Here is a 23,544-nt window from a genome sequence, read left to right as displayed (position 1 = left end):
GGTATTCAGTATGGGGACGATGAACGAGTTCCAATGGGGGACAGGGTACATCAAAGAAGATGAGAAGATGGGGTAGAGGAAAAAAAAATAAATACTAAAATACCCTTCATTTAACGGCATATTTAACAATGTTAGAGGGAGGGACCAAATTCGAATGTGTTTGCAAACTATGATGATCAAACTATAAGTTTTAAAACTGTAGGGACTAAAACCATTATAATCGACAAACCATATGGACCAAAATTGTAGTTTATTTTAAAGAAAATAAGGAATTGGGTTAATCACTTGATCGATCGATCATACGCACCAGACGGCCAAGAACCTTCACATTACACCTGGATTCTTGACGAGGAAGAGACCTGAATTAGTGCAAGATTCTTCATACTATTTGATACTGCTTTTATTTCGATCATTAGTTTCACTTCAATTCGATTTACACCCTTTTTGATTCAATTACGATGCCTTCAAGAAGAAGAACGCTTCTCAAAGTCATCATCCTCGGGGACAGCGGGTCAGTTGTTACTTTTTTGCTTTTAATCTGGATTTTTATTGGGGCTTTGTACTTATTTGGAGTTGGGAATCTTTCTCACTGGAAGTTGATCTCGATTACTTTGTTTGGAAAGGGAAAAGTTCGATCTCACTCTTGTGGTGGTCCAATTGATTAATTACTGTTTGATGGACAAATCTGGCATGGTTTGATTCTAAAGATCATGAAGCTAGAATTTCGAATTGGATGGAATTGATTTAGGTTTAGGGCATATTTTGATCCACCTTCATATGGGTGGGGTGCAATATTAATTACTCTTGGAGAAATAATTGATGTGAATTTCTATCTTCTTTAAGTATAAACAATCCTAAATCGGTGTTTCGGGCGATTATTTTCTAATCTAGCTTGTCAATTTCTGATTTAGATGAACTATTTTGATGCATCGTCGCTATTTCACGTCTCCACTTGCTTACCAATCTGTTGTTTTTTGTGATGCAGGGTTGGCAAGACATCTTTGATGAATCAGTATCCTTTATTACTTATATTCGTTTGGGCTTATTGGTTTTCAGTACCTTCATTCTTTCTTCACATAAATAGGACCCATAAGCACATCTCATTTTTCCAGATTCCAACAAAATGAAAATTTCGAAATAAAATGGCGAAAACAAATAGAACCACGGGGAAGAGTTAACCCTACCCTACCCCCATGAAGCTATTGTGATATGTGTCAAGTAAATCCATTGTTGGGGATGATTCATGTTTCACCTTAATATTCAACTTTAGATATGTAAACAAGAAGTTTAGTAATCAATACAAGGCAACAATAGGAGCCGATTTCTTGACAAAAGAAGTGGAATTTGAGGATAGACTCTTCACCCTACAGGTTAGTTACTAGTGATGATGCTTTATTTGTGTATCCATGTCCTTCTGAAAACACAGTGAACTTGGTTTTTTATGTTTGTCGAATTGTTTGGTGTTTGTCTTTGAGAATACCAAATTTGGGGACACTTATTTTGATCCATTTTTCCTCCGGGTAGTTCTGTTTATTTATGCTGAAATTCAAGGTGCATTTGTTGTGATTTAGTGGGATGTGACACTGAATCAAGCATCATTTTTCATGTGCAACTTTATGTGTGGGTTCACTATTAGTTGTAAAGGTTGCTTAATTTTTCCTTCTATATGCACAATTAAAAATAGGAACCGTTGTTCAACCTGTTTTCAAAATGGTAATTAATGGGTATATATAGTCTGAGGTGTTGGTTTGTCTCGTGGTTTTGTACCTTCTCATAGGCCTTTATTGTTCTTACGTGCTTTACTATTCTTGCATTACGTGCTTTACTATTCTTGCATGTTACTTTTAGTACGACTATGCCAACCTGCATTTCTGTCATTTTTTTTTTCTTGCCCACTGTCAACTTTTGTCAAACTTTCGGAACCAATTTTGTCACAAAATCCTTCTTCTCAAAACCTTTTTACAAGCCAAGGGGTCTTCACGGAACCGTCCTCTATACTTCTCGGGTAAAGGTAAGGTCCGCATACATCCTACCCACCCTAGACCCACCTCTGTGTGGGATTCACCATGTTCATTTGGTTTGATTTGGTTTATAGTCGAGGGAGTGGATGATTTTTATGTAGTGCATGGTAGCAGATTTTTTTTGCCGAAAATGTTTATACAATAAGATTTCTTTATCAGTTTGAGGCATAAATTTTTATACGTTACCTTCGCTACATCGGTACGTCTACAAGAATCAAATCTTCATTTTATTTCAGAACATCTCAAAAATTGTGTTTAAACAAATTTTGTAGTGAAGAGTAATGTATTTTGCATGGAATTCGACAAAAGTTCTTCGATTTTACATGGAATTTGACAAATTTTGTAACAACGATTCTTTGATTTAGCAACTCTTGATGATTATTGAAAAACATCAGCAGAGAGTTGTATTTGTGTTTCTATCAAACAAGTAAGAAATGAAAAGCAACAGAAAGTATATGTGAATGCTATTCTTTTGCAAATTTAGAAGTCATTTATTACATATTTTGGGGCAAAGTTAATATCGATTTCTTTTGACTTGTGTATACGATCATTTCGTAGCAAAACTATTGTTTTAGAATATAGTAGAGCTTGGTACCATTTTGAAGTTTGTCTTGCAGGAGTTTCTCTATTTAATATTATTGAGTCGTGGAAATACAAAGATTGGTGTTTGGTCGATATAAGAGAAACCCTATTAGCAATCTAAAAAATGAAAAGTTGTAATATGAAAAATAACCCTATTATTCTAATTTCTAACACTTCTCTACTCTCAAATTGTAGCATAAACGTGCCCAACTTGTCATGCATAGGGCTAACCTGAGATATACATAGGGTTTAATCTAGGGCTAATACAATATATATGAATAGAGGGTGGGATATACCGGGCTCGTTCGGTTGGTTTGGTTCATATAAAGTTGTAATGACGCCAAATGTGTTTTACGAGTAGAGCATCAGTATTTTTTTGAAACCAAGAGATGGCCGATTAATTAGGGATTTGGATTTCTTGAAGTACATTAGCATTGAAATTCCCTGAATGGTAAGTGTTATAATATGCATTTCTTTCAATCTTAATGATTATGATCTTAATATTTCTTTATAAGGGACTTTCTTTTTATTTTTCCTCACAACTTGTTTATATTCCGGTTTGTTTCAAGATAAGATGTTCTGCAAAAGGTTATTCTTTTATGTTGGATTCTTTTTCTTTATAAGAATGTTCTCCTTATCGTTTTACATTCCTTTACTGGCGCTACCAATTTATTCCATGATTCAACAATTGCGTGGAATATGTCTTTTACTAAATACTTCTTGCAAGTCGGGGGATTTCTAGGGACAGAGGTAACTTGGTAAAGTTAGCTTACATCTTACCTCCTGGTGGATATATTGCGTATTTTTGGTTTCGGTTGGTTTAACAATTATGTAGAATGAGGGCTTGCATTTAAGCAAGTTAGATTAGTTTATGATTGAAAAGTCGAAAAGGAGTGGCTTTTGGTAAACGGCTTACAGGCTATGAGTTCATATGCACTATTATCCCATTTTGGAGTAATGGTTTTTTATTCATGATATACCAGGCATTGATAAATAAAGAACCGTTACATTGTCTATGAGCATGAATGGGATATGATGATTTAGTGGATGTGATATTTTCCGTATAGTAAACTACAATGCTTGTTGAGTTAGTTAACAACAGATGTTTTTCATCCTAATTGTTAATTTACTTTAGATGGAAGATCTGACCTTTTACTTCATTCAAAAACCAAACCACACAGACCCTGTATATGAATACTATATACTTAAAACATCCACCCCATGAATGCTATTACCGAGGCTTCACTTGGAGATTGATGACATAACTTTTGACTTCCAACGCCAAATGTAAACCAAACCAAATCAAAAGTACCTAGAAAATCGATTTGGAAGTAAGGTCTGAGAAGGGTAAGATGTATCCGGACCATACCTCCACCTCTAGGGATGGAGAGGTTGTTTCCGAGAAGACCCCTGGGCTCAAAAAATTTAGTGACTTCCGAGAGATTTAGAAAAGGTTTTGGAAAGTTTTAGATGTTAGAAAAAAAGGTACGAAAAAATCCTTGCCAAAGGCAGCAACTTTACAATACCAAAACATGCATTTAATTATTTAACTGTTTACTTTTGTTTTTGTAATGCTTATTGTACCTTTTGATGTTAGTATGGACTTCTTTTCTTCAGAAAACTGAATATATTCATATCAATTACACAATCGAGGGCTGTTTGTTTGACGTTTTTGAGTAAAAATCAACAACTCAATCGTCAAAAGATGCCATTTGCAAATAGAACTTTTTGTGAACTGACACTGTTTTCTTGAAATATCCTTTGATTTTCTTTGCAGATCTGGGACACTGCTGGACAGGAAAGATTTCAGAGCCTCGGCGTTGCATTCTACCGTGGTGCAGATTGTTGTGTTCTTGTGTATGATGTGAATGTGCAGAAGTCATTTGATGATCTCAACAATTGGAGGGAGGAATTCCTTATTCAGGTATGCTAACATCCACCATCTTAAAAAGGGTCATGGGCCCACCGGGGTTACAGGTGGATCCCAACCTCCCAGAGGTCATGGGTTCAAGCGGAGTATGTGTGTGTGAATATAGGCAAATTTGGGGTTGATCACATTCAAATGTATGAAATGTGACATCTTGAATTCACTCCGCAAATTTGGGTTTGATATCGAAGTTGGTGATATCTGATGTTGTGTTGTGAATTGATGGTCTAAGAAATTGATTGCAGGCAAGCCCTTCAGATCCCGAGAATTTCCCATTCGTGGTTCTAGGTAACAAAGTTGATGTAGACGGTGGGAACAGTAGAGTGGTACGTGTTTTCACTGGGAAATTGAAGTCAAAAATAGACCTTTCATCGGTTGTTTTTGTGAAGTGAGTTGTTGGTTATGATGGTAATGCAGGTTTCTGAGAAAAAGGCTAGGGCTTGGTGTGCCTCAAAAGGGAACATTCCATATTTTGAGACATCAGCCAAAGAAGGAATCAATGTTGAAGAAGCTTTTCAAGTCATAGCTAAGAATGCCTTGAAGAGTGGAGAAGAGGAAGAAATGTAAGTTCCAAATCCACCTTCCTCTGTTGCTATATATACATGTATAGATAGGTGAAGGATCGTGTAAGAAGGGAAGTTATGGTAAGAAGTGTAAGAAGAGATCCGAGCCCTTGATCATTTTTAATCTCATACCCACCCATGTATTGCGCTTTAGAAGGGAATTGATTGGGTGCATCTCCGTGCACCTCATTAGTGTTGACATTCAATTTGTATTGATCTAAGGGTGGAGATCTCTTCTTACGCTTCTCACTATAACTTCCCTTCTCATCGGAACCCAACCCTGTTTAGATATATATATATATATATATATATATATATTATATGTACATGTTTAGATATACATATATATACATGTAGGGTTGGGTTCCGGTGAGAATGGAAGTTATGGTGAGAAAGGGTAAGAAGGGATCTCCACCCTTGATCAATTCTAATTGAAGATCAACACTAACGAGATGCCCCAGATCAATTCCCGTGAGAAACACAATTAATGGGGTGGGGTGAGATTAAAAGTGATCAAGGGTCCAGATCCCTTCTTACACTTCTCACTTTAACTCATATTCTCACGCGATCCTTCGTCTATACATGTATAGATATACATATATATACATAGCAAAGGTTCAAATGAGAATACCTTCATATTACGAGAACGTGAGAACACCATTTTACTATAGTCAATCACATGTGATACTATATTCTATCACATATGATACACATGTGATACTCAATCAGAGACTCGGACGACCTTTGGCGCGACCTAGGTTGCGGGTCAAGTCGCACGTACACCACTAGGCCATCTCATGTGTATTATCACATGTGATAAGGGTGTTCTTGATGTGAGTGATACTATAATCTATCACATGTGATACTAAATCTCACACATACGACCTTTGGCATGACCTAGGTCGCAGGGCACGTCGTCTGCACACCACAGGTCCCTTCACGTGTATTATCACATGTGATAAGGGTGCTCTCGTATTATCATAAAATGGAGGTGTTCTCGTTTGAACCTCCACCTATATACATATACTTACAGTGAAAAGATCAGGAGAGAATCTTGAAAATAAAGAACCGAAGATTCCATCTAAACCGATGATTGTGATGATCCAACGTAACCACCTTCAAAAAAATATCTCCCCTTATTTTTTAATGTCAATTGGCAAAATATAACAAATTTGAGTAAAATAGATTACATAAAAAACTAAACACTTTCTTATCTTTAATTTGACATTCAATTTGATACTCTTTCATCCAATTTTTCGTGGTTCTTCTGTTTTTTAGGTTCCCTCCTGATCTCACTCCATACATTTAAAGGAGGCAAATTAAATGAGAACCATAAAAAGGTTATTAACCGGATGAGAACCGATCTAAGCATATATATTTTACTTGATTTTATTCATCAAAGTCTAGGATTTTAAGGTATTGTTTCACATATATTTGTTTCATAATGTAATAGTTTTTCATGTATTGTTTCTTTTTTACGTGTATTTTTCGTTTCATGTGAACCAAAAAAAAGTTTCATATGTATTTTTTTCACAATGTGAACACAAACATATGTGAAATAATAACTTAAAATATAGTGTTTGATGGAAAAAATCGTGTAAAACTAAAAAATAATTTTATATCGGTTCTCATGGGTTTGTAATCTTTTTGTGGTTCTCATTTGATTACCTTCCTATATTGACATATATATACACATAGGGACATGTTCAAACGAGAAGCTAAACATTTTACGAGAAGTGAAGAAGTTTCAATATCATATATGATTACACGCATGATACACAAGCTTAATCATATATGATTAAATGCATGTTGCATTGACAACACATAGACGCCTAATCATATATGATTAAACACACCCAAAGGAGTGTAATCATATATGATATTGAAACTCCTCGCCTTCTCGTAAAATGTTTAACTTCTCGCATGATCCTTCCTCTATACACATATATATATATATACACACATACATATATACCCACAAAAAAGTTGAGGACCGGAGAACCTGTATATTTATTGATTCACATATGCTATCAAAATATGTATTCCGTCAATGCATACATATCTACTCTGTATGCAAGTATATATCCAGTGATGCGTATACTCACTAAATAAATTCATTAGGGTAAATGCATCAATGAATGTACAGGTTGTCAGGTTCTCCATTTCTCAAATTTTTTGTTGTTTCACATGAACTGCCTGCTATATATATGTATAGATAGATACACATAGAAAAGATGCATACTTTGACTTTTTATCACCTAGAAAGTCAAAGCTTGCCTCTTCTATTGGTATATAAGTACATTCGACAAATGGAACTCTTCTTGTGGAACAAGAGGATCATTTATAGCAATGTTTGAAATTTGACATGCAAATATGCTATAAACAGTTGCGTCGAACCAAATGACTGCATTTCATTGGAGTATACATCACTAACAGATGCTATATACTAGTCTTGGTTCATCTTCCTTTTCCGTTAAATCTTTTGCATAAGTCGGGGGTCTTCACGGAAACAACCGCTCTACCCTTTGGGACAGAGTACATGTTTGCCTGCATACATTCCACCCCCAGACCCTACTTTTGAGTGGGATATACTCGATTTATTTGGAATGGTAGTCATGGAAACAACCGCTCTACCTTTTGGGGCAGATGACAGGTCTGCGTACCTCCTGCCACAGACCCTACTTTCGAGTGGGATATACCGAGTTCATTTTGTTTGACTGCTCTACCCTTTGGGGCAGAGGACAGGTAAGCGTAGATTTCATCCCCAGACCCTGCTTACAAGTGGAATATACCGAGTTCGTTTGTTTTGACACTAACATATCTTTGGTTGAATTGTGGGAATTGAAGATACTTGCCAGATACGATTGATGTTGGAAGCAGCAGTCAGCAAAGGGGGGCCTCGGGATGCGACTGCTAGAAATCGATCTCCATTTTTTACAAACTATGATGTATGTGAATTGCTATGCTACAAACCTCTTGCAATTTGGTCACGTTGTTTGTGTGGATGGTTGTTGGATTGTAAATCTGGTTTGAAGTTGTTTTGTGGAGCTTGTGTTTATGTTTAACCTTCATATTGTGCAATTCAATCTATCCCTTTGAAGCTATGATGTTATAAAGTGTCAACCATAATGACATGCATTTTGATGATCAATTTCGTAATACATTCGTAGTGGTCGATTATCAAATGCTTATCCCGGTAAACACTTTAACGGCAAAATTCAACATTACTATTATGTAATTTGTTCGTAAATTTAAAATTCTACAAACTGATATAATTTAAGTATCCACGTGTTTATTACTATTATGTAATTTGTTCGTAAATTCCAAATGTCATACCCTTTGACTCGTAACTCAAATCGAGATGAATGATTTTTGTATTAAATCGATGATTTTTCCAAGATTTAAATACTTTAAAGAATTGGAGTTCAGAATATACAATTGTAATTAACATTTACTATTATATTTTTGATCTATTATTTTTTTTAAAGAAAAGAGAGAAGATGAGAAATGTAATAAAGGATGAAAAAGAATATGAATAACAGGAAATGTGAGTGAAAAAAAGATAAATATATTAAAAAATAAGGCTAAGGGGCCGTTTACTAAACATTTACCCGGTTAAACGCTTACCACATCACATTACCTTACAAGATGAATATGACAAAGACCAATAACTTTAAACATATTTTTGATAATGCTAAGCGTCTGTTTCGCTCATGTTGAGTAATAAAAATGGGAATTAAAGTGAAAATGAATTTTCATTCCTGCTTGTTTAACGTGAAATAAAAGTTTAGGTTTATGAGGAAATAAATCCATTATTTTGTAGAAAGCCAAACAATTTTTTTTATTTTAATTTTCGTTAATTAGCAAGTAAAATTATTTAATATCCCATAAGAAAACGGTTTTATGAAAAATTAAATAGATAAAGTTAAGGAAATTTCACCAAAATGACCAAAAAATACATAATATATTAACACAATAACCATTTTTCCAAGTTTTACCAAAATAACCACATGGATCGCCTCCGGGGGCATGTTTGATCATAGAAGGGCGATCCAACCCTCTTTGACGAAAAACAGAAGAAAAAAATATTTTAAATTGTTTTATAAGGCACACATGTATCTGATTTGGGGAACAAAACATCTGTTTTGTCTTTGTCTTGAATAGGGGGATCGCCCCCACTTATCCTCGGATCTTCCCTAGGGGGCGATCCGGCTTACATGTTTGTCTGCTATTTTGTCTTCTAGTGAGGAAATCTATTTGAAAATTAAGGGGTGTTTTTCAATAAGATAAATCTGGTCCCTAAATCAGATGCATGTGGGCCCCACAAATCAATTTAAAAATATTTTTTTGTACTTTTTTCATTAAAGAGGGTTGGATGTCCCATGGTCAAACATGCCCCGGTGCGATCCGTATGGTTATTTTGGTAAAACTCGAAAAAAATGGCTATTTTATTAATATATTAAGGGGCTGTTTGGTAGGCTCTTAATGGTTACATTAAGAGCCAATCGCTGAATCGGTCAGAGGTTGCAAGTGTTTGGCAAAAAAAAAAAACCACCTCTTAATGGTTACAAACTCCTCTTAACCATTTTGACCCTTATACTCCACTCAACCATTCAGGGGCTATTTTTTTTCCATCTTTGCCCTCATCTTACTCACGCAGACCCTGCTCGCTTCCATTCCTCTTCCCCTTCCATTCCCGATCGAAGCACATATCCTCTTTAATCGGAGCGCCGGTCGTCCATCGTCGGTTCCCGATCGTCCTTTCATCGTCGGTTCCCGATCATCCTTCCATCATCGCACCCCGATCGCCTCGTCTCCGGTCGCCTCTTCGTCGCCGCTTCGTCGCCGCCTCGTCGCCGCTCGTCGCCGCTTCGTCGCCGTCGCCTCGTCGCCTTCCACAGCCTCACGTCGCCGCCTCGTCGCCTTCCACAGCCTCACGTCGCATTTGGTTTAGGGTAGCATTTTTCTGTCTAGGGTTTGGTTTAGGGTAGCATTTTTCTTTGAAAATTGATGGTGTTTATTGCTAACTTCATGTTTGTAACAATGTTAATGATGATTGGATTACCTATATTTTGCAATTTCTTGAGGATTTGTGATCTTGATATGAAGAACATCATCTTTTTTTTCTAAAAAAATGTTTAGAATTGATTGTATTTCTTGAGGGTTAAAATGGTAATTTTGCTGTCATTTAGAAAACAATTACCAAACAACTTTGTTTCATTCAGCACTTAACCATTCTGACCCTCTTAGCCATTCTAACCTCTTAGCTATTCTGAACTAAATCATTCAGCAACTGACAAACAGCCCCCAAGTATATTTTGGTATTTTGGTGAAAAAACTAAAAGAGGGAAATGATCGGGTCGGGGGTCCGGAGCAATAAGTTCAAAGGTGAACATCCCTATCCCCTCTTTCCTTCGTGGTCTGCAAGCGCAAAGCAAACTCCCAACAGCAACAATGGCAGCCTCCGCCATATCAACCTCCTTTACTTTCTCTAACCTTCCTCGGCACAAAGAATCTTCTATCTCACTGTCTTCTCAACGGTATGATACTTGACACTTCAATTGCAATTTGATTTTCATTATTTTAATCGTATCTTATTCGTCTGATTGTTCAGCTTGGAATTTGGATTTTGATTTGAACTTTTTTTTTGTAGAAGCTCGAAGGCGAAATCAATAGTTTGTGCGTTGCCGACTCCATATAGTGATTTATCTAAAATCGGTATGCTTGGAATTGTATGATTAGTTGTTGCTCAGGTCTCCGCTATTGAAAAAAGTTGCATCCTCAATTTGGTTAATTCTTTTTCAATGCATTGCACTTTATAGAAATAGACAAAGATAAGTTAATCTTGAAGCAATAGGCATGTCTATTTTGCATTTAAAATCATGTAAGTAGTCAAGTAGCCTGAATGGTATCTGTCTGTATGAAACTGATGATACGTCGGAGGTGGTGGGTTCATATTCCCTTCCCCTTGCAGATATACATTGGAGTAAGTAGTAGGATTGATGCCGAAATCAAAGCAAAGCTTTTTTATTAATGAAAAGGATTTAGTATTGCAATGTCTATTGCTTAATATGTTTTCTGTCTTATGCTAATTTACCATCAACTGAAAAGGAAAGACTGAAGCTATGCTCAAAGTTGGATTTTTTGTTGTTTCCTATCTGTGCACAAGTGAAATATGTATGCATTGGTTGCAATTTTGTAGTTTAAGGTCAAAGAGCTACTTATTTGTTGCTTCTTGTTACTCCTTCTGTACCATGCTACACTATTTTCCTCAAAAGAGATACAGTCTGATGTTCAAGAAGGGATTATTTTCAACTTGAAAATAGTTCTTTGTAGATTCAAGGAATTCTTGAAAATTAGGTTCACATTCATAACAAACAATACAATTAGAAAATTATGGTGTTGGATTTGTAATCGATCCATATGAATTTTGAAGTGTTGAAAAGTAGCCTCTTTTACATAAATCAAAGTGCAGCCTCATTTTATCTTGGAAGGGAGGAAGCAACTTTTTCTTCCTCTCCTCTTTTCTTTTTTTTCTTTTACGCTTTCTAACTTTTATAATATGCTATTAACATAGGTATCAAGTTAAATTCTGTATTTTCTGTTTTAAACTTAACTATATGTTTTGTTAACAGGGTTATCAAGTAGCACACAAGAATTGCAGTTAACAACAGCAGAAAAGAACTCACATGCTCCTCATAATTCAAGGTTCAGTGTCTATACTCTCTTGATGGTTAGATATTATGAATCAACATGCTTAGTTATTCCACATTTTTTGACAATAATCATGTATTCATGTTAAAAACATAAAAAGTAAGCATGAAGATCAAAATCTTCTAGAAAGGAAATGTAAGATTAATAAGTGCAGATTATGAAGTGGTTATATGCAGGTTTGAACTGTAATGTTTTTTGGCACTTATGAGAGCACTCAAACTTATTTATCTTTAGCTCATGATAGGCTATACTGATTACCTAGTCCTACATAGCTAGTGAACTTTTTTGTACCTAAAGGAAAGATGTTGCCACTAGATCAAGAGATGATGATAATCTATACAAGTTTGATACTCTACTGACAACAATATGGGTGGTAATGGAGAGCATCCTCTTCAACCATTTCGTCATTTTGATCGATTTAATATTATTATTTCAATTTATTGATCATTTATTTCATTTTATGTCATTCTATTTTTATTCCCAAGCACAGAAACCCTAGAACCAGAAGTAGTAGGATTTATTCTTGTAGTATAATAGTTTTGGCAAAAAAATAGTAGAGAATAGAGATTTCAAAGGATATTAAGAGGCGATGCATAAATTCTTGAGCACATTCTTTCCAAAAACTTGAATTTTGCAACAATTCCGGTCCAATTTTGTTTCACAATGTTGATCTATAACGTCAGGTTAGACTTTTTCAGACCCACCTCCCACCCACATACCACATATAACAAATTATGGGGAAAAGTGAAGAAAGTACCTCCAGCTATCTTCACAACCCCACTTTTCATCTTTGTACACCAACCATCAAAAGTGCTTTTTTTGGGTCTAACCAAAATAAAATCAAAATCATAACACGTTTCTAACTTTGTTTGCAATTATGTTTGTTAAAACAATCAGTCATCTCAAGCCCAGCATAAACACAAACTCATCATGAATCACTTTGAAATTCTTGGGTCTGTTAAAAAGAAAAACTAATAAAATGAAATGACCATGAAATCATCTGCTTCTCCTTCATTTCATCTCCTTACATTACATTGTCTCTATCTCTGAACCTTGTAGAAGAACACAACAAAAGTTACTTTTTGTTTTGTCTAAAATCATATTTTCTTACAAGCTGTTAACAGAAAAGATGAAGAAGAAGCAGTCCATTGTTTCAACTTCACCTGCCTTTGTGTTTATACTAGTAATTACACTAGTAGTGTTTATTAGAGCATAAAATAGCTCATACCCATAAAGCAAGTGTTCTGTTAGAAGTTTAGAACAATGAGAGGGAAGATTGAAATTTTAACAGTGGTTTCATCAATGTGGTAGTGGTTGGTGGCAGCGAATTTGATGAATTGGATTATCTGAATAGATTGAATTTCATTGATTCTTTTTGCTTATGCATGCTACAATGTTTCTCTTATGCTTGGACCTTCCATTTCCTTATCTCTCTCACTAGATAACTACAAAACCCTAAACTCGATTAGGTCTCCAAAACTTTCGACCCAAATTATTAACTCTTGTGGTACAATATTTCTGTGTTTATTTTTTATCAGTCAAAAGACCCAAATTACCAAATTGAGCTTGTGTTAGATTGTTGATATTATTCAATTGTTGTTGCGCATGGCTCTGTGGGGATGAAAGGAGGGAGGCTGTATGGGGAAGGGGGAGAGAGAGCTTTGAGGTTAGAGGTATGAAGGCTGTGTGGGGAAGAGGAACTAGAGAAGAGGGAAGGAAAAAGTTACCCGAATAACTATTATAGCTTTCATATGTGTGGCATGTGTCGTTTCTAAAGAGTTTGGCCGATAACGTTAAGGTGAGGGATGAAAGAGGTAAGATTTTCACCAAAGGACAAATGCAAAAGTTATCACCCACCAATTGAAACTGTAGGTTTGAAATGGCCGCCTTCAGGGAACATGTTTTTTCATTATTCTCTCCTTCTCTGAGTGTTTGTTTTCTGGAGAAATCAGTTGCCTAATAGCTTTAGTTTATGAATAGATCACCCTAACCTATTATGCTCTGAATGCCATCACTGAGGGAGTTCCTCATTCTCAGCCCTTCTGTTCTCATTTTTGCTTTTCAAATTGAGGCAGTTATAATCCAGTTTTAGCAAGAAGAGGGAATCCACCTGTAATGCCTGCTGTCATCACTCCAGGAGGACCTTTGGATCTTTCTACAGTATTATTCAGGAATCGAATTATCTTTGTTGGCCAGCCAATCAACTCACAGGTAGCTCAGCGAGTTATATCACAGCTTGTTACATTGGCGACAATAGATGAGAACGCAGATATTCTGGTGTGATTTCTTTCTTGTTAGTCATATACATATTTTCTGGTGCTCTTTTAAGCTATAAAAATTCTTGTTGAACTTCTCCAAATTATAGGCTTACAATCTGAACATTTTTGTTGTCTTGCATAGGTGTATGTCAACTGTCCTGGTGGGAGCACTTACTCTGTGTTGGCAATCTATGATTGCATGTCTTGGGTAAGATTGAATAGTGTGTTTGCACTTCCTATTATTGAATTAATTAAAAATATGCATTCTGTTAGCTAATATGTGAATGGACTGGTTATTATGGATAGGATGCCCGTGAAGTGAGTAATTTGTTTTTGTTGAGTTAAAAAAACTACTGGGGCATTTTCTGATAGTGTAGTTGAGTGCACAGAGATTTACTGGAGCATTCTGATACAGTTCAGTTGTGATGAAGTATCTTCTGGTTCTAGAGTGTTCAGAGAGAAGGGTAAGGTGGGATTTCTTAAGGAGGGAGTGAATGAAATCAGTGCTGCTTTTGACACCTTTTAGTTGAGATCAACATGCTCGTGCTTAGTTAGGTATTCGATGAACCGTTCTTATCAAATGTGTCTCTACAGGAATCTTTATTATGTAGTTGAATAAAGGGCAGATATAATGTTGGGATTGATGAACAGGATATGAAGCATGTAATTCGTCTTTTAAACTTGCATTAAGTTTTAACGGATCCACCTTCATTTTATTGTTTTCTGAAGTTGTATGCTTTTACCCATCTATATTGTTTACTTCTTTTTTTTAATATTTTATATTTAACCTATTCTCAGATAAAACCTAAAGTTGGTACGGTGTGTTTTGGAGTTGCCGCAAGTGAAGGAGCACTTCTTCTTGCTGGTGGAGAAAAGGGCATGCGATATGCAATGCCAAATGCACGCATTATGATACATCAACCACAAAGTGGATGTGGGGTATGACAATGTTTTTTATTGGTCCGTTTTCCTTATGCATTGTACATGTTGAGGGAACTTTTAGATTTTCGAGATATGCTCATATTTGACGATGATGGAGCTTTACTATTTCTATGTGAACACCATCACACATTTTTAATCTTGTATTGATAGGATATTTTCAAATGCAATAATGCCCTTAAGAACGTAGAGCTTCCTAGTCAATCATAGGTGCACAAGGTGTTGCAAATTTTTTATGTTTCATGTTTTTTCTTTTACAATTGAACTCAACAGTTTAGCCAAAATCTTGAAATGCATCAACCTAGATTTCGGAGTAGATCACACTGAGATAACATATGAACCATATCAAACTCGTATCTGCATACTCACCTGTAGATCTTCCTACAAGTAGGCAAAAACTATTTGCTGCCTCAGTAGCCATTTTTAGTTTGAAATAAGAAGGCTTTCTCTCACACATTGAATATTCATATTCTGAACAAAAAGTTACTGAGAAGCAAATAGAATGAAAATAATTTGCTTAATAACCCTTCTGTTGTGCATTGGTTGTTCTTTGAATTTGAGTGTCACACTTGTATTTAGCAAAGATAAAAACATCTATCAGTGGTCTAAGTGTCCAACAGAGATATTTGTGAAGTTCTACAAAGTCCAAATTGTTTGGCATGCACTTTGGATGCCCAAAGTTGCATGTCTTAAAAGCACAATTCTGATAATTGGTATCCATATTTTGTGCAGAGAATCTTAACAAAACTATAATATTATTTAATTTTCTAATGTTTTGACATCAATTTCTTTAATAATACTTATTGCACCTTTTGATGTAGACATTGATTTTCTTTTCAAGAAATTAAATTATATTCTTACAGCTTCAATATTCAGAGTAGTTCTGTTTGATATTGATGGTTTTTTGTTGTTGCTAGAGTCAATTCTTATTTTGCTTTGCGTCTTGTAGGGTCATGTTGAGGATGTAAGGCGCCAGGTCAATGAAGCTGTTCAGTCTCGCCATGTACTAATATCTCTTCCCAGCTGAATTTGCATTCTCTACTTGTCTATCATAAAGACAATCATTTCTAGTTGTATTTAAGTTTATCTCAATGAGTGCAAAAGAGTGTTGTAGGACGGCAATAGATCTCAAAAAGCCAAGATGTCACTGCCTGATAATGCTTTTTAAGGTTTAGGGTTTATGGTTACCAAATTTTCTTCATTTGGTTGAGGCATGCCTAGTGGAGTTTTAAACTTTATCTGGCAATAGAAAGGCCTCGAGTCCCACTTTCCAATAGTTATGGTTAAAGACTTGAAACTTTAGGATCATTCTCCAAGACAACATGATAAAAGTGCTCTCTTCACATGTAAATACGCATTGTCAAAAAGGAGTGGCAATAGGGTCTTTAGGTTTTTGTGAACGTTATAAAGTGGGAAAACATCTTCTCACCTTGTTCGATGAGATTTAATCATAGCAAACTTCATTTCTCATTCATAAATGATTACAAGGGGAAAATAGGCATCAGAAAAGCAAGTGTGGAGGCTGCTATCTCGCTTATTGAAGTACTCCCTCCATCCCAAAATAAATATCCACATAAAAAATGTACATGATTTTAGAATGTAATTATTACAGTCTTTAATTAACTGAGACAACTTTATCCTTAATAAAAACACAGTTTTAGAAATGTATAATTATTCCATTAATGAATTTCTCTATCTCATCGGCTCTTAAATATTCATGCATTATAATTAAGAGTGTTGGAGTCCAACATTGGCTAGACTTGGACCACTTCTTATGTATATATATTGGAACTTTCGCTCTCTTCTCAAGGGCTCTTTTGGAGAGTGATCTGGGGGTTCCACATATTCTCACATAGCATCAAAGCTAAGGTCTATCATTTTAGGGGCTCGACACTCTAGGGCAATCTGTACTCGTCTAGCCCTCTCATCTCACCTGTCTAGCCCCCTCACAGCACTCTGGGACAATGTGTCCATCTAGCCTTCATTGGAGGGGGCGTGTTGTAGTCCAACATCGGCTAGACTTGAACCGTTTCTCCTGTATATATGTTGGAGCCTCCCCTTTCTCCTCAAAGGCTTTTTTGGAGAGTGATCTTGGGGTTTCACATATTCTTACAAAGAGTAGAATTGGAAATTTAGTAAATTATAACTATCTATTTATGAAAGTGGACACTTACTTTGGGATAAACTTAATTAGAAATGTGGACACTTATTTTGGGATGGAGAACTTGTTGACATGCCGTGCTATTAATATATGAAGCTTCTTTTTCAATTTATTTTGCGAAAGATTCCTCACCCCCTTCTGATTTATGGGTAGATGAAATTTTTATTGAGAGGCTCACATACAGAACGTCAGGAAATAACCCTGGGAGCCGCTATGGTTGTATCAGCCGGACTAACATTTTGTTACGAGCTGGCTTGGCTGTGGCTGATCCCAAGCATATTGTATGTACATCTGGTTGCACAATTTGCATGGTATCATAACCTAAATTGGGGTTATCTGCTAAAAACTACAATTTTGTGAGAAACAATGACCGGGAATTCTTTGCATGTGATGCACTGAGCCCATTATTAAACAGTCGAAGTCCAAAACTTGTTCTTATTAGGATGCAATCACTGCATTATTCTTTTCCCTCCCCAGATGATTCAAGTAATATACCGGTCAATCACTGGAGAAAATTGATTATTTTTCCTTACATGTGAACTTGGGGGTTTTCTCCCTATCAATTATTTCTGCAGAAAATCGACATGATGTATTCTGCCTTCACTGGCCAACCATTGGAGAAAGTGCAACAATACACGGAGAGGGACCGTTTCTTATCTGTTGCTGAGGTACCATTGAACTGATCATATGTAGTTTTTTTAATATATTTTATTTATATATGGCAGAAGCCGCATCTTCAGTGAGGTTTGAACCCTTGACCTCCAAGAAGGCATGGGTCTAATGGTAACTCGTATACCGCTGGGTCAATGACCCTTTGGTCTCATGTAGCTTTTGAAATAGCCACTTTAATGGTCTCCACTACATCAGCGTCCACCCTCCGTCCTAAATACAAATTCAACTTTTACATCTTCGGTTCCAAAAGGTCATCTTTCAAATTTTAAAACTTCAAGAAACAATGGACGTTCCAACATTACCCTTATCTTTTAAAGATCGAGTAAAACAACATCGTAGTAATTTGTATGTGATCAAGTGTGAAATTGTCTTTATGGTCATAAACTTGAAGTGCCCTCCAAATCTTGGTAAAAATCCTCCATTCTTCCGAAATCTGGACCGAATGGTTTCAGATCTGGTAAGTTCAACCTTGGAGTTTGTATGAAGATGGAAAGTAACTAGCGGCGAACAAATTCCTAACCCTTCATCTTTTGCCTATTTCTACAGGCACTGGAATTTGGACTCATAGATGGGATACTCGAAACAGAATACTAGATTGATTGGAAACCGCCATTACGCGTGCACACTTCATGTGATGATTGTGTAGATGATTTGGCAATTTGTCGCTTTGGTGATTGTGTTCGACATGCCTGCAAGCGGTAAGTTCTAAATCTTCGACACCAATGGGTAAATATTTATCTACTCAAACGGTCACTATATTTTATCTAGTCAGATCTTTCTTGTTTTCGATTCGAATGTTAGGGACATTCTTCGACATAAAATTTACCGACTACGACCAAAAAATGTGGTTATACGACCGACAATTATGGAGTAATGTGGTTTGTTTGATTGAAGATTATTCTCTGGTTCAGTCCCAGTATTCTTCCACAGCATGTTAGTTTTTATTCCTTCCCACTGTTTGCTCACATTCTTGCAAAAGTCCCCGCTGGAGGGTGGGTGTCTTTATCGAAACAGCTGCCCTATCCAGTTTGAGTAGAGGTCAGATCTGCATGCATCTCTGTGAGATTTATAGTGTAAATTTGGTTTGACCTTAGTTTTTGAGTGAGATTTAGAGGTTGTTTGTTTACTTCTTTATAGTTTCATTAAGAGGCAACATCTGAATCGTTAAAAGGTGAATCTTGTGTGGCAAAAAAAAGTATGCCTCTTAATGGTTCTAAAACCTTCAGAATGATTTTGTATCTTGGATCTCCCTTAACCATTAAGAGCCCTAATTTCATTGTACACAATTACCAAACAATTTTATTTCATTTTGCACATTATCATGAGAGCCTCTTAGTAATTGTGTAACAAACCATTCAACAATTGTCAAACAACCTTTTACTGAGTCTGTTTGGTTTGACCTTCTTTTCGAGTGAGATTTATTGGGTTTTACCTTATATTTTGAGTGAGATTTAATGGGTCTGTTTGGTTTGACCTTATTTTCAGGGGAGATTTATTGGGTCTATATGGTTTGACCTTATTTTCGAGTGAGATTTACTGGGTCTGTTTGGGTGAATACTGATCAAAAATCTTGTAAAATTATTTAAGTGTTTACAACCTTTTAGATTTTTTTAATTCAACATCACCATAGCCAAATGTCTAAATTGTTAAGTGTAATAGTCACAAATAATTCAAGATTTTCAAGCATAATGTTTCTTAAAATTTATGTTTTGCAAAAGATAAAACCACATATAAATAATTCAAACACAACAACTAGGGTTCAAGGTTGTTGATGTAATTGCATTGGTTGGTATTTTGCGTACCCTCGGTGGTTCGAGCATTGAGAAGGAAGGACGTTTTTAGAGGCGAAAGGCATGGGATGGATCTCCAATCGGGAAAACATAACCAATTATCGACCAATTAAACTAAAGGCCTTTTTGGTTTGTTCGGCGTTCTTGAGGTCACAGACTGACCATAGATTATTACAAAACAAGTGTTTTTAACATATTTTAAAACATTATTATAAACAAATCCCATGAGAAATCCCGTAAAATACTAACTATCCCCTTGAGATTTCTAAATGCCATATTTGTGGGATTTTATTGAAATCTTGAAATTAATGTGGTGACTCAGGACTATCTGCAAAGCAGGTGGTCGTCCTGGGATTAGTCGGCTCACATAGCGGGTTGGATATACAGGTTAATTTTTTTTTTAACATTCATTCAAACCAAACATAAGATTGGAATGAAATTTAATTCCTAATCCTTCCAACCCCTCTCTAATTCTGCAAACTAAATAAGAACTGAAAGGATTTTTATAAACCCAACTATGAATCCTTAATTTTATTGTATTTTTTTTTTGAAGATACAGAAGCAAAACAATCAACCTATTGATATTGAAAGAAATATAGATTCAAAAGTTTGTATATATAAGCAAATGTTAGACCAAAATTCCATATCATTTATACAATTCACTATTTTCATATAATCTTTTTTTTTATTAACCTGGATATCCAACCCGTTATACGAGCCGATTAATACCAGGACGACCATCTGATTTGCAGAAAGTCCAGAGTCACCGCATTTGAACCTCCGTGGCCACAAGGGGATTTTTATTTCTCCTTGGATTTGAACCTGAGACCTCCTGACACTTTCAAAAGTCATAATTAATTGTTTTTAAAATGATTTTAAAAATTTATAATGTTATGAGCTATATGGGGTTGTTATTCATTACCCTCTTTTACATTTTTACTCCATTTTTCAGTCATTTTTATAGGAGGGAGTATGTATAAAATACAGCTTTAACTAAAAAACTAGTTATATGTCCATATATGATGCATTACTAGGAACAATTTTTATAAATAATAGTTACTTGGATAGGCAAAGGATTGTGTAAAAAGAACAAGGTGAGAACCGTAAGAAATGATCTGAACCCTTGATCACTTTTAATCTCATGCTCAATCATGAATTGTATTTTAGAAGGGAGTTGATCTGATGCATCTAGGTGCACCTCGTTAGTGTTGACATTCAATTAGAATTGATCCGAAGATAGAGATCTATTTTTACGCTTCCCACTATAACTTTTATTCCTACCGGAATCCAACCCTAGTTGGATATACTCATGGATAGTATATATCAAATTTAGCTATGATTGTTAAAAGTGTGTTGATTTTATATATTTAGTCAAGTATGGTTGTTAAAGTGGTTGTTTAATTTAATTCAAAAATAAAATGTTTTCTACAGACTTATTATTATTTTTTATTATATATAGAGAAAATGGAGGGGTTTGGGGAAATCCCAAAAATAAAAATCGATAAAATATCCTAATAATCATTCATTTATCTGGTATATGTATATAAAAGTAACTGTAAATGCTGGTTTCTATGTATGTATGCATACAATACAAATAAACAGTTATTAGTGTTAGTCAATTTTTCATTTTTTATGTTTTTTCTCTGAACTTAACCATCCATATATATATATATATATATATATATAGGGGAGGCTGGTTCAAATACTAACCCAATATTTTGTGCAAACTTTGCTAACCCACATCAACCAATAATGTTGCATCTTTGGGTTTGGTTAAAATGTAACTTACATATTAATGATAAGGGTATTTAGGTCATTAGCCATTCTTATGTAACTCCCAAATATTTTAATTGGGAGTTACAAATCCTACAATATCTCAAATTGATCTTCATCTAATAATGACATGAAGATTCAAATATGTTYATCTTATTGACAACTAATTCACATATGAAACCACCTACAACGAACATTATGCACGAAGCCACGAACAGATATAAAGTACAGGTATCGGTTTTATCTGCACAACCCCTGTTTTTGTTAATGTGCATGTCTCATCGTCGTGCATGTGTATCACTACGAGCATGCATCAAGGTTGAAGAACATGATCATATGACCAACATATATCGATTATAGTGTTCATTAGGTTCACACGGTATAGCTAATGTTCATATATCTAGGGTTCACACGGTGTAGCTAATGTTCATATATCTAGGGTTCACACCATAGGGTTCACATGAATGTTCATACCTTGATATAGGCACGAAGATGAACGATTGTTCATACACATAGTAATTAATACAAAATTTTGACCAATTTATCATTTGAACAATTGTTCATACACATATTAATTAATATATTAATTAAATTATTGTTTATTTAATCTCATTTAATAATAACCGTTAGATGAGAAAATGAACGATTAAGATGTGTTAGCATAGTTTGCACTAAATATTGGGTTAGTATTTGAACCAGCCCCTATATATAGGGGAGCGATCAAATGCAAACCACTCAATTTGTACAAACCGTGCAAACCGCATTCAACCAATCATAATTTTTCATTTTGTTCATTTTTTTGTAATTATGAGAGGTTGATTAATCATTTTTATTGTGGAGGATGTTAATCATAGATATTATCATCTTCATAATTTTAATTTTAGAGAAATACATGAAACAGTTTCATTAAGTATTATATGAAACAATTTCACAACCATATATGAAACAACTTTATCAAAAAAAGTATTATATGAAACAATTTCACAAGATTAAACAATTTCATGAAAAAATTTCATAAGATTAAATAATGAAATCGATAGATGAAGGTGGTTTGCACGGTTTACACAAATGAGGGCGGTTTTCATATGATCACTCCTCTCTCTCTCTCTCTCTCTCTCTCTCTATATATATATATATATATATATAATTATGATTGAGATACATATGGAAGATAATAAGATTCATTCATTATGATCATAATGACTTTAGATTAGGAAACAATAAAAATTAATATTTATTAGACTAGATGAACGCCTAATATTGGTTTTATAGTAAAATTAGATGGTTTGTAAATGAAACATCTCAATCTCTCTCTCTCTCTCTCTCTATATATATATATATAGAGAGAGAGAGAGAAAGAGAGATTGATATAAGGGACTAATCATTTGATAGTCTATTAAACACTCGTATAGGGCCGAGTTTAAACGAGAACACTATTTTATAAAAAACTTGAGAATATCCATACTAAATGTAAAATTAGACGTGAGTGGACGGTGGACCTGATGGTTACGAGTGACTTGCCCCGTGAGTTTTCTCTTGTTTTATCTAACAAAATTTATTGAAGCAAAATAGAAAACATGATTCAAAACATAGAAAAATGATGAGTAATTACTTTTATCCGACTTTAATGCCTACGAATCATACATACCTCGAATACTATTTTAAACGATTCAGATTTAATATCACTAAAAATCCAACAGAAAAACAAAGTGAAACCTGTCATCTAGGAAAAATTGCTGCTAGTTTTCTAAATACATATAAATACAATCATAAAATGAGTCCAATTGTAATCTCCATTGAAGCCTAGACTCCATTTGCTAAATAGCAAGAAACACTCATAAAAATTGACCAAAATTGTTCAGCCAGAAATTGCACAAAACAGTACACACACACACATATATATATATATATATATATATATATATATATATATATACTAGAAAGGTGCTCGTGTAATACAACGAAATATATCTTGATTTTAATATTTTATTTTATTCTTTATCTTAGTCGATGTTATAATATGATCTTATATGATTATGAGAAAATAATGATGTCTTTATTTTTAAATAAGATATAAATTTGAATATATCATAAAATTGTGATAAAAATATATTGATATTAGTATCAAATTAACTTTTTTAAAT

At 34.8% G+C, this 23,544-nt stretch overlaps 2 protein-coding genes across 3 annotated transcripts; both read left to right on the top strand.

The window, feature by feature from the left end:
- Nucleotides 1-287: 287 nt before the first annotated feature.
- LOC112516474 (ras-related protein Rab7) lies at nucleotides 288-8,197 on the top strand. The gene is made up of 7 exons (XM_025123538.1): nucleotides 288-511; nucleotides 986-1,012; nucleotides 1,271-1,370; nucleotides 4,381-4,527; nucleotides 4,776-4,856; nucleotides 4,948-5,093; nucleotides 7,941-8,197. Exons 1-7 carry the CDS (start codon nucleotides 459-461, stop codon nucleotides 8,008-8,010), a joined length of 624 nt encoding a protein of 207 aa, XP_024979306.1. The 5' UTR covers nucleotides 288-458; the 3' UTR covers nucleotides 8,011-8,197.
- A 2,317-nt stretch (nucleotides 8,198-10,514) lies between these two features.
- LOC112516592 (ATP-dependent Clp protease proteolytic subunit 6, chloroplastic) lies at nucleotides 10,515-18,752 on the top strand. 2 transcript variants are annotated; one of them, XM_025123725.1, is made up of 9 exons: nucleotides 10,515-10,633; nucleotides 10,747-10,811; nucleotides 11,729-11,801; nucleotides 13,883-14,084; nucleotides 14,208-14,273; nucleotides 14,864-15,004; nucleotides 15,954-16,007; nucleotides 17,741-17,833; nucleotides 18,384-18,752. In XM_025123725.1, the coding sequence occupies exons 1-9, from the start codon at nucleotides 10,548-10,550 to the stop codon at nucleotides 18,429-18,431; spliced, it is 828 nt and encodes a 275-aa protein (XP_024979493.1). In that variant the 5' UTR covers nucleotides 10,515-10,547; the 3' UTR covers nucleotides 18,432-18,752. The 2 variants fall into 2 exon arrangements, with proteins under 2 accessions (XP_024979493.1, XP_024979494.1); XM_025123726.1 differs by having other exon boundaries at nucleotides 10,516-10,633; nucleotides 10,750-10,811.
- The last annotated feature ends 4,792 nt before the right edge of the window (nucleotides 18,753-23,544 follow it).

The sequence above is a fragment of the Cynara cardunculus genome, assembly GCF_001531365.2.
Source record: "Cynara cardunculus var. scolymus isolate 2C chromosome LG 8, CcrdV1, whole genome shotgun sequence".
NCBI classification, from domain to species: Eukaryota; Viridiplantae; Streptophyta; class Magnoliopsida; order Asterales; family Asteraceae; genus Cynara; species Cynara cardunculus.
This window is presented reverse-complemented; position numbering and strand designations above follow the sequence as displayed.

What these genes read in the sequence shown, in the direction of transcription:
- LOC112516474 (XM_025123538.1), top strand. Translation starts at nt 459, where the DNA reads ATGCCTTCAAGAAGAAGAACGCTTCTCAAAGTCATCATCCTCGGGGAC. An exon ending in ATCATCCTCGGGGACAGCGG is followed by an intron (nt 512 to 985) that starts GTCAGTTGTTAC and finishes TTTGTGATGCAG; the next exon opens with GGTTGGCAAGACATCTTTGA. An exon ending in GGGAGGAATTCCTTATTCAG is followed by an intron (nt 4,528 to 4,775) that starts GTATGCTAACAT and finishes AATTGATTGCAG; the next exon opens with GCAAGCCCTTCAGATCCCGA.
- LOC112516592 (XM_025123725.1), top strand. Translation starts at nt 10,548, where the DNA reads ATGGCAGCCTCCGCCATATCAACCTCCTTTACTTTCTCTAACCTTCCT. An exon ending in TAGTGATTTATCTAAAATCG is followed by an intron (nt 10,812 to 11,728) that starts GTATGCTTGGAA and finishes TTTTGTTAACAG; the next exon opens with GGTTATCAAGTAGCACACAA. An exon ending in CATGCTCCTCATAATTCAAG is followed by an intron (nt 11,802 to 13,882) that starts GTTCAGTGTCTA and finishes AAATTGAGGCAG; the next exon opens with TTATAATCCAGTTTTAGCAA.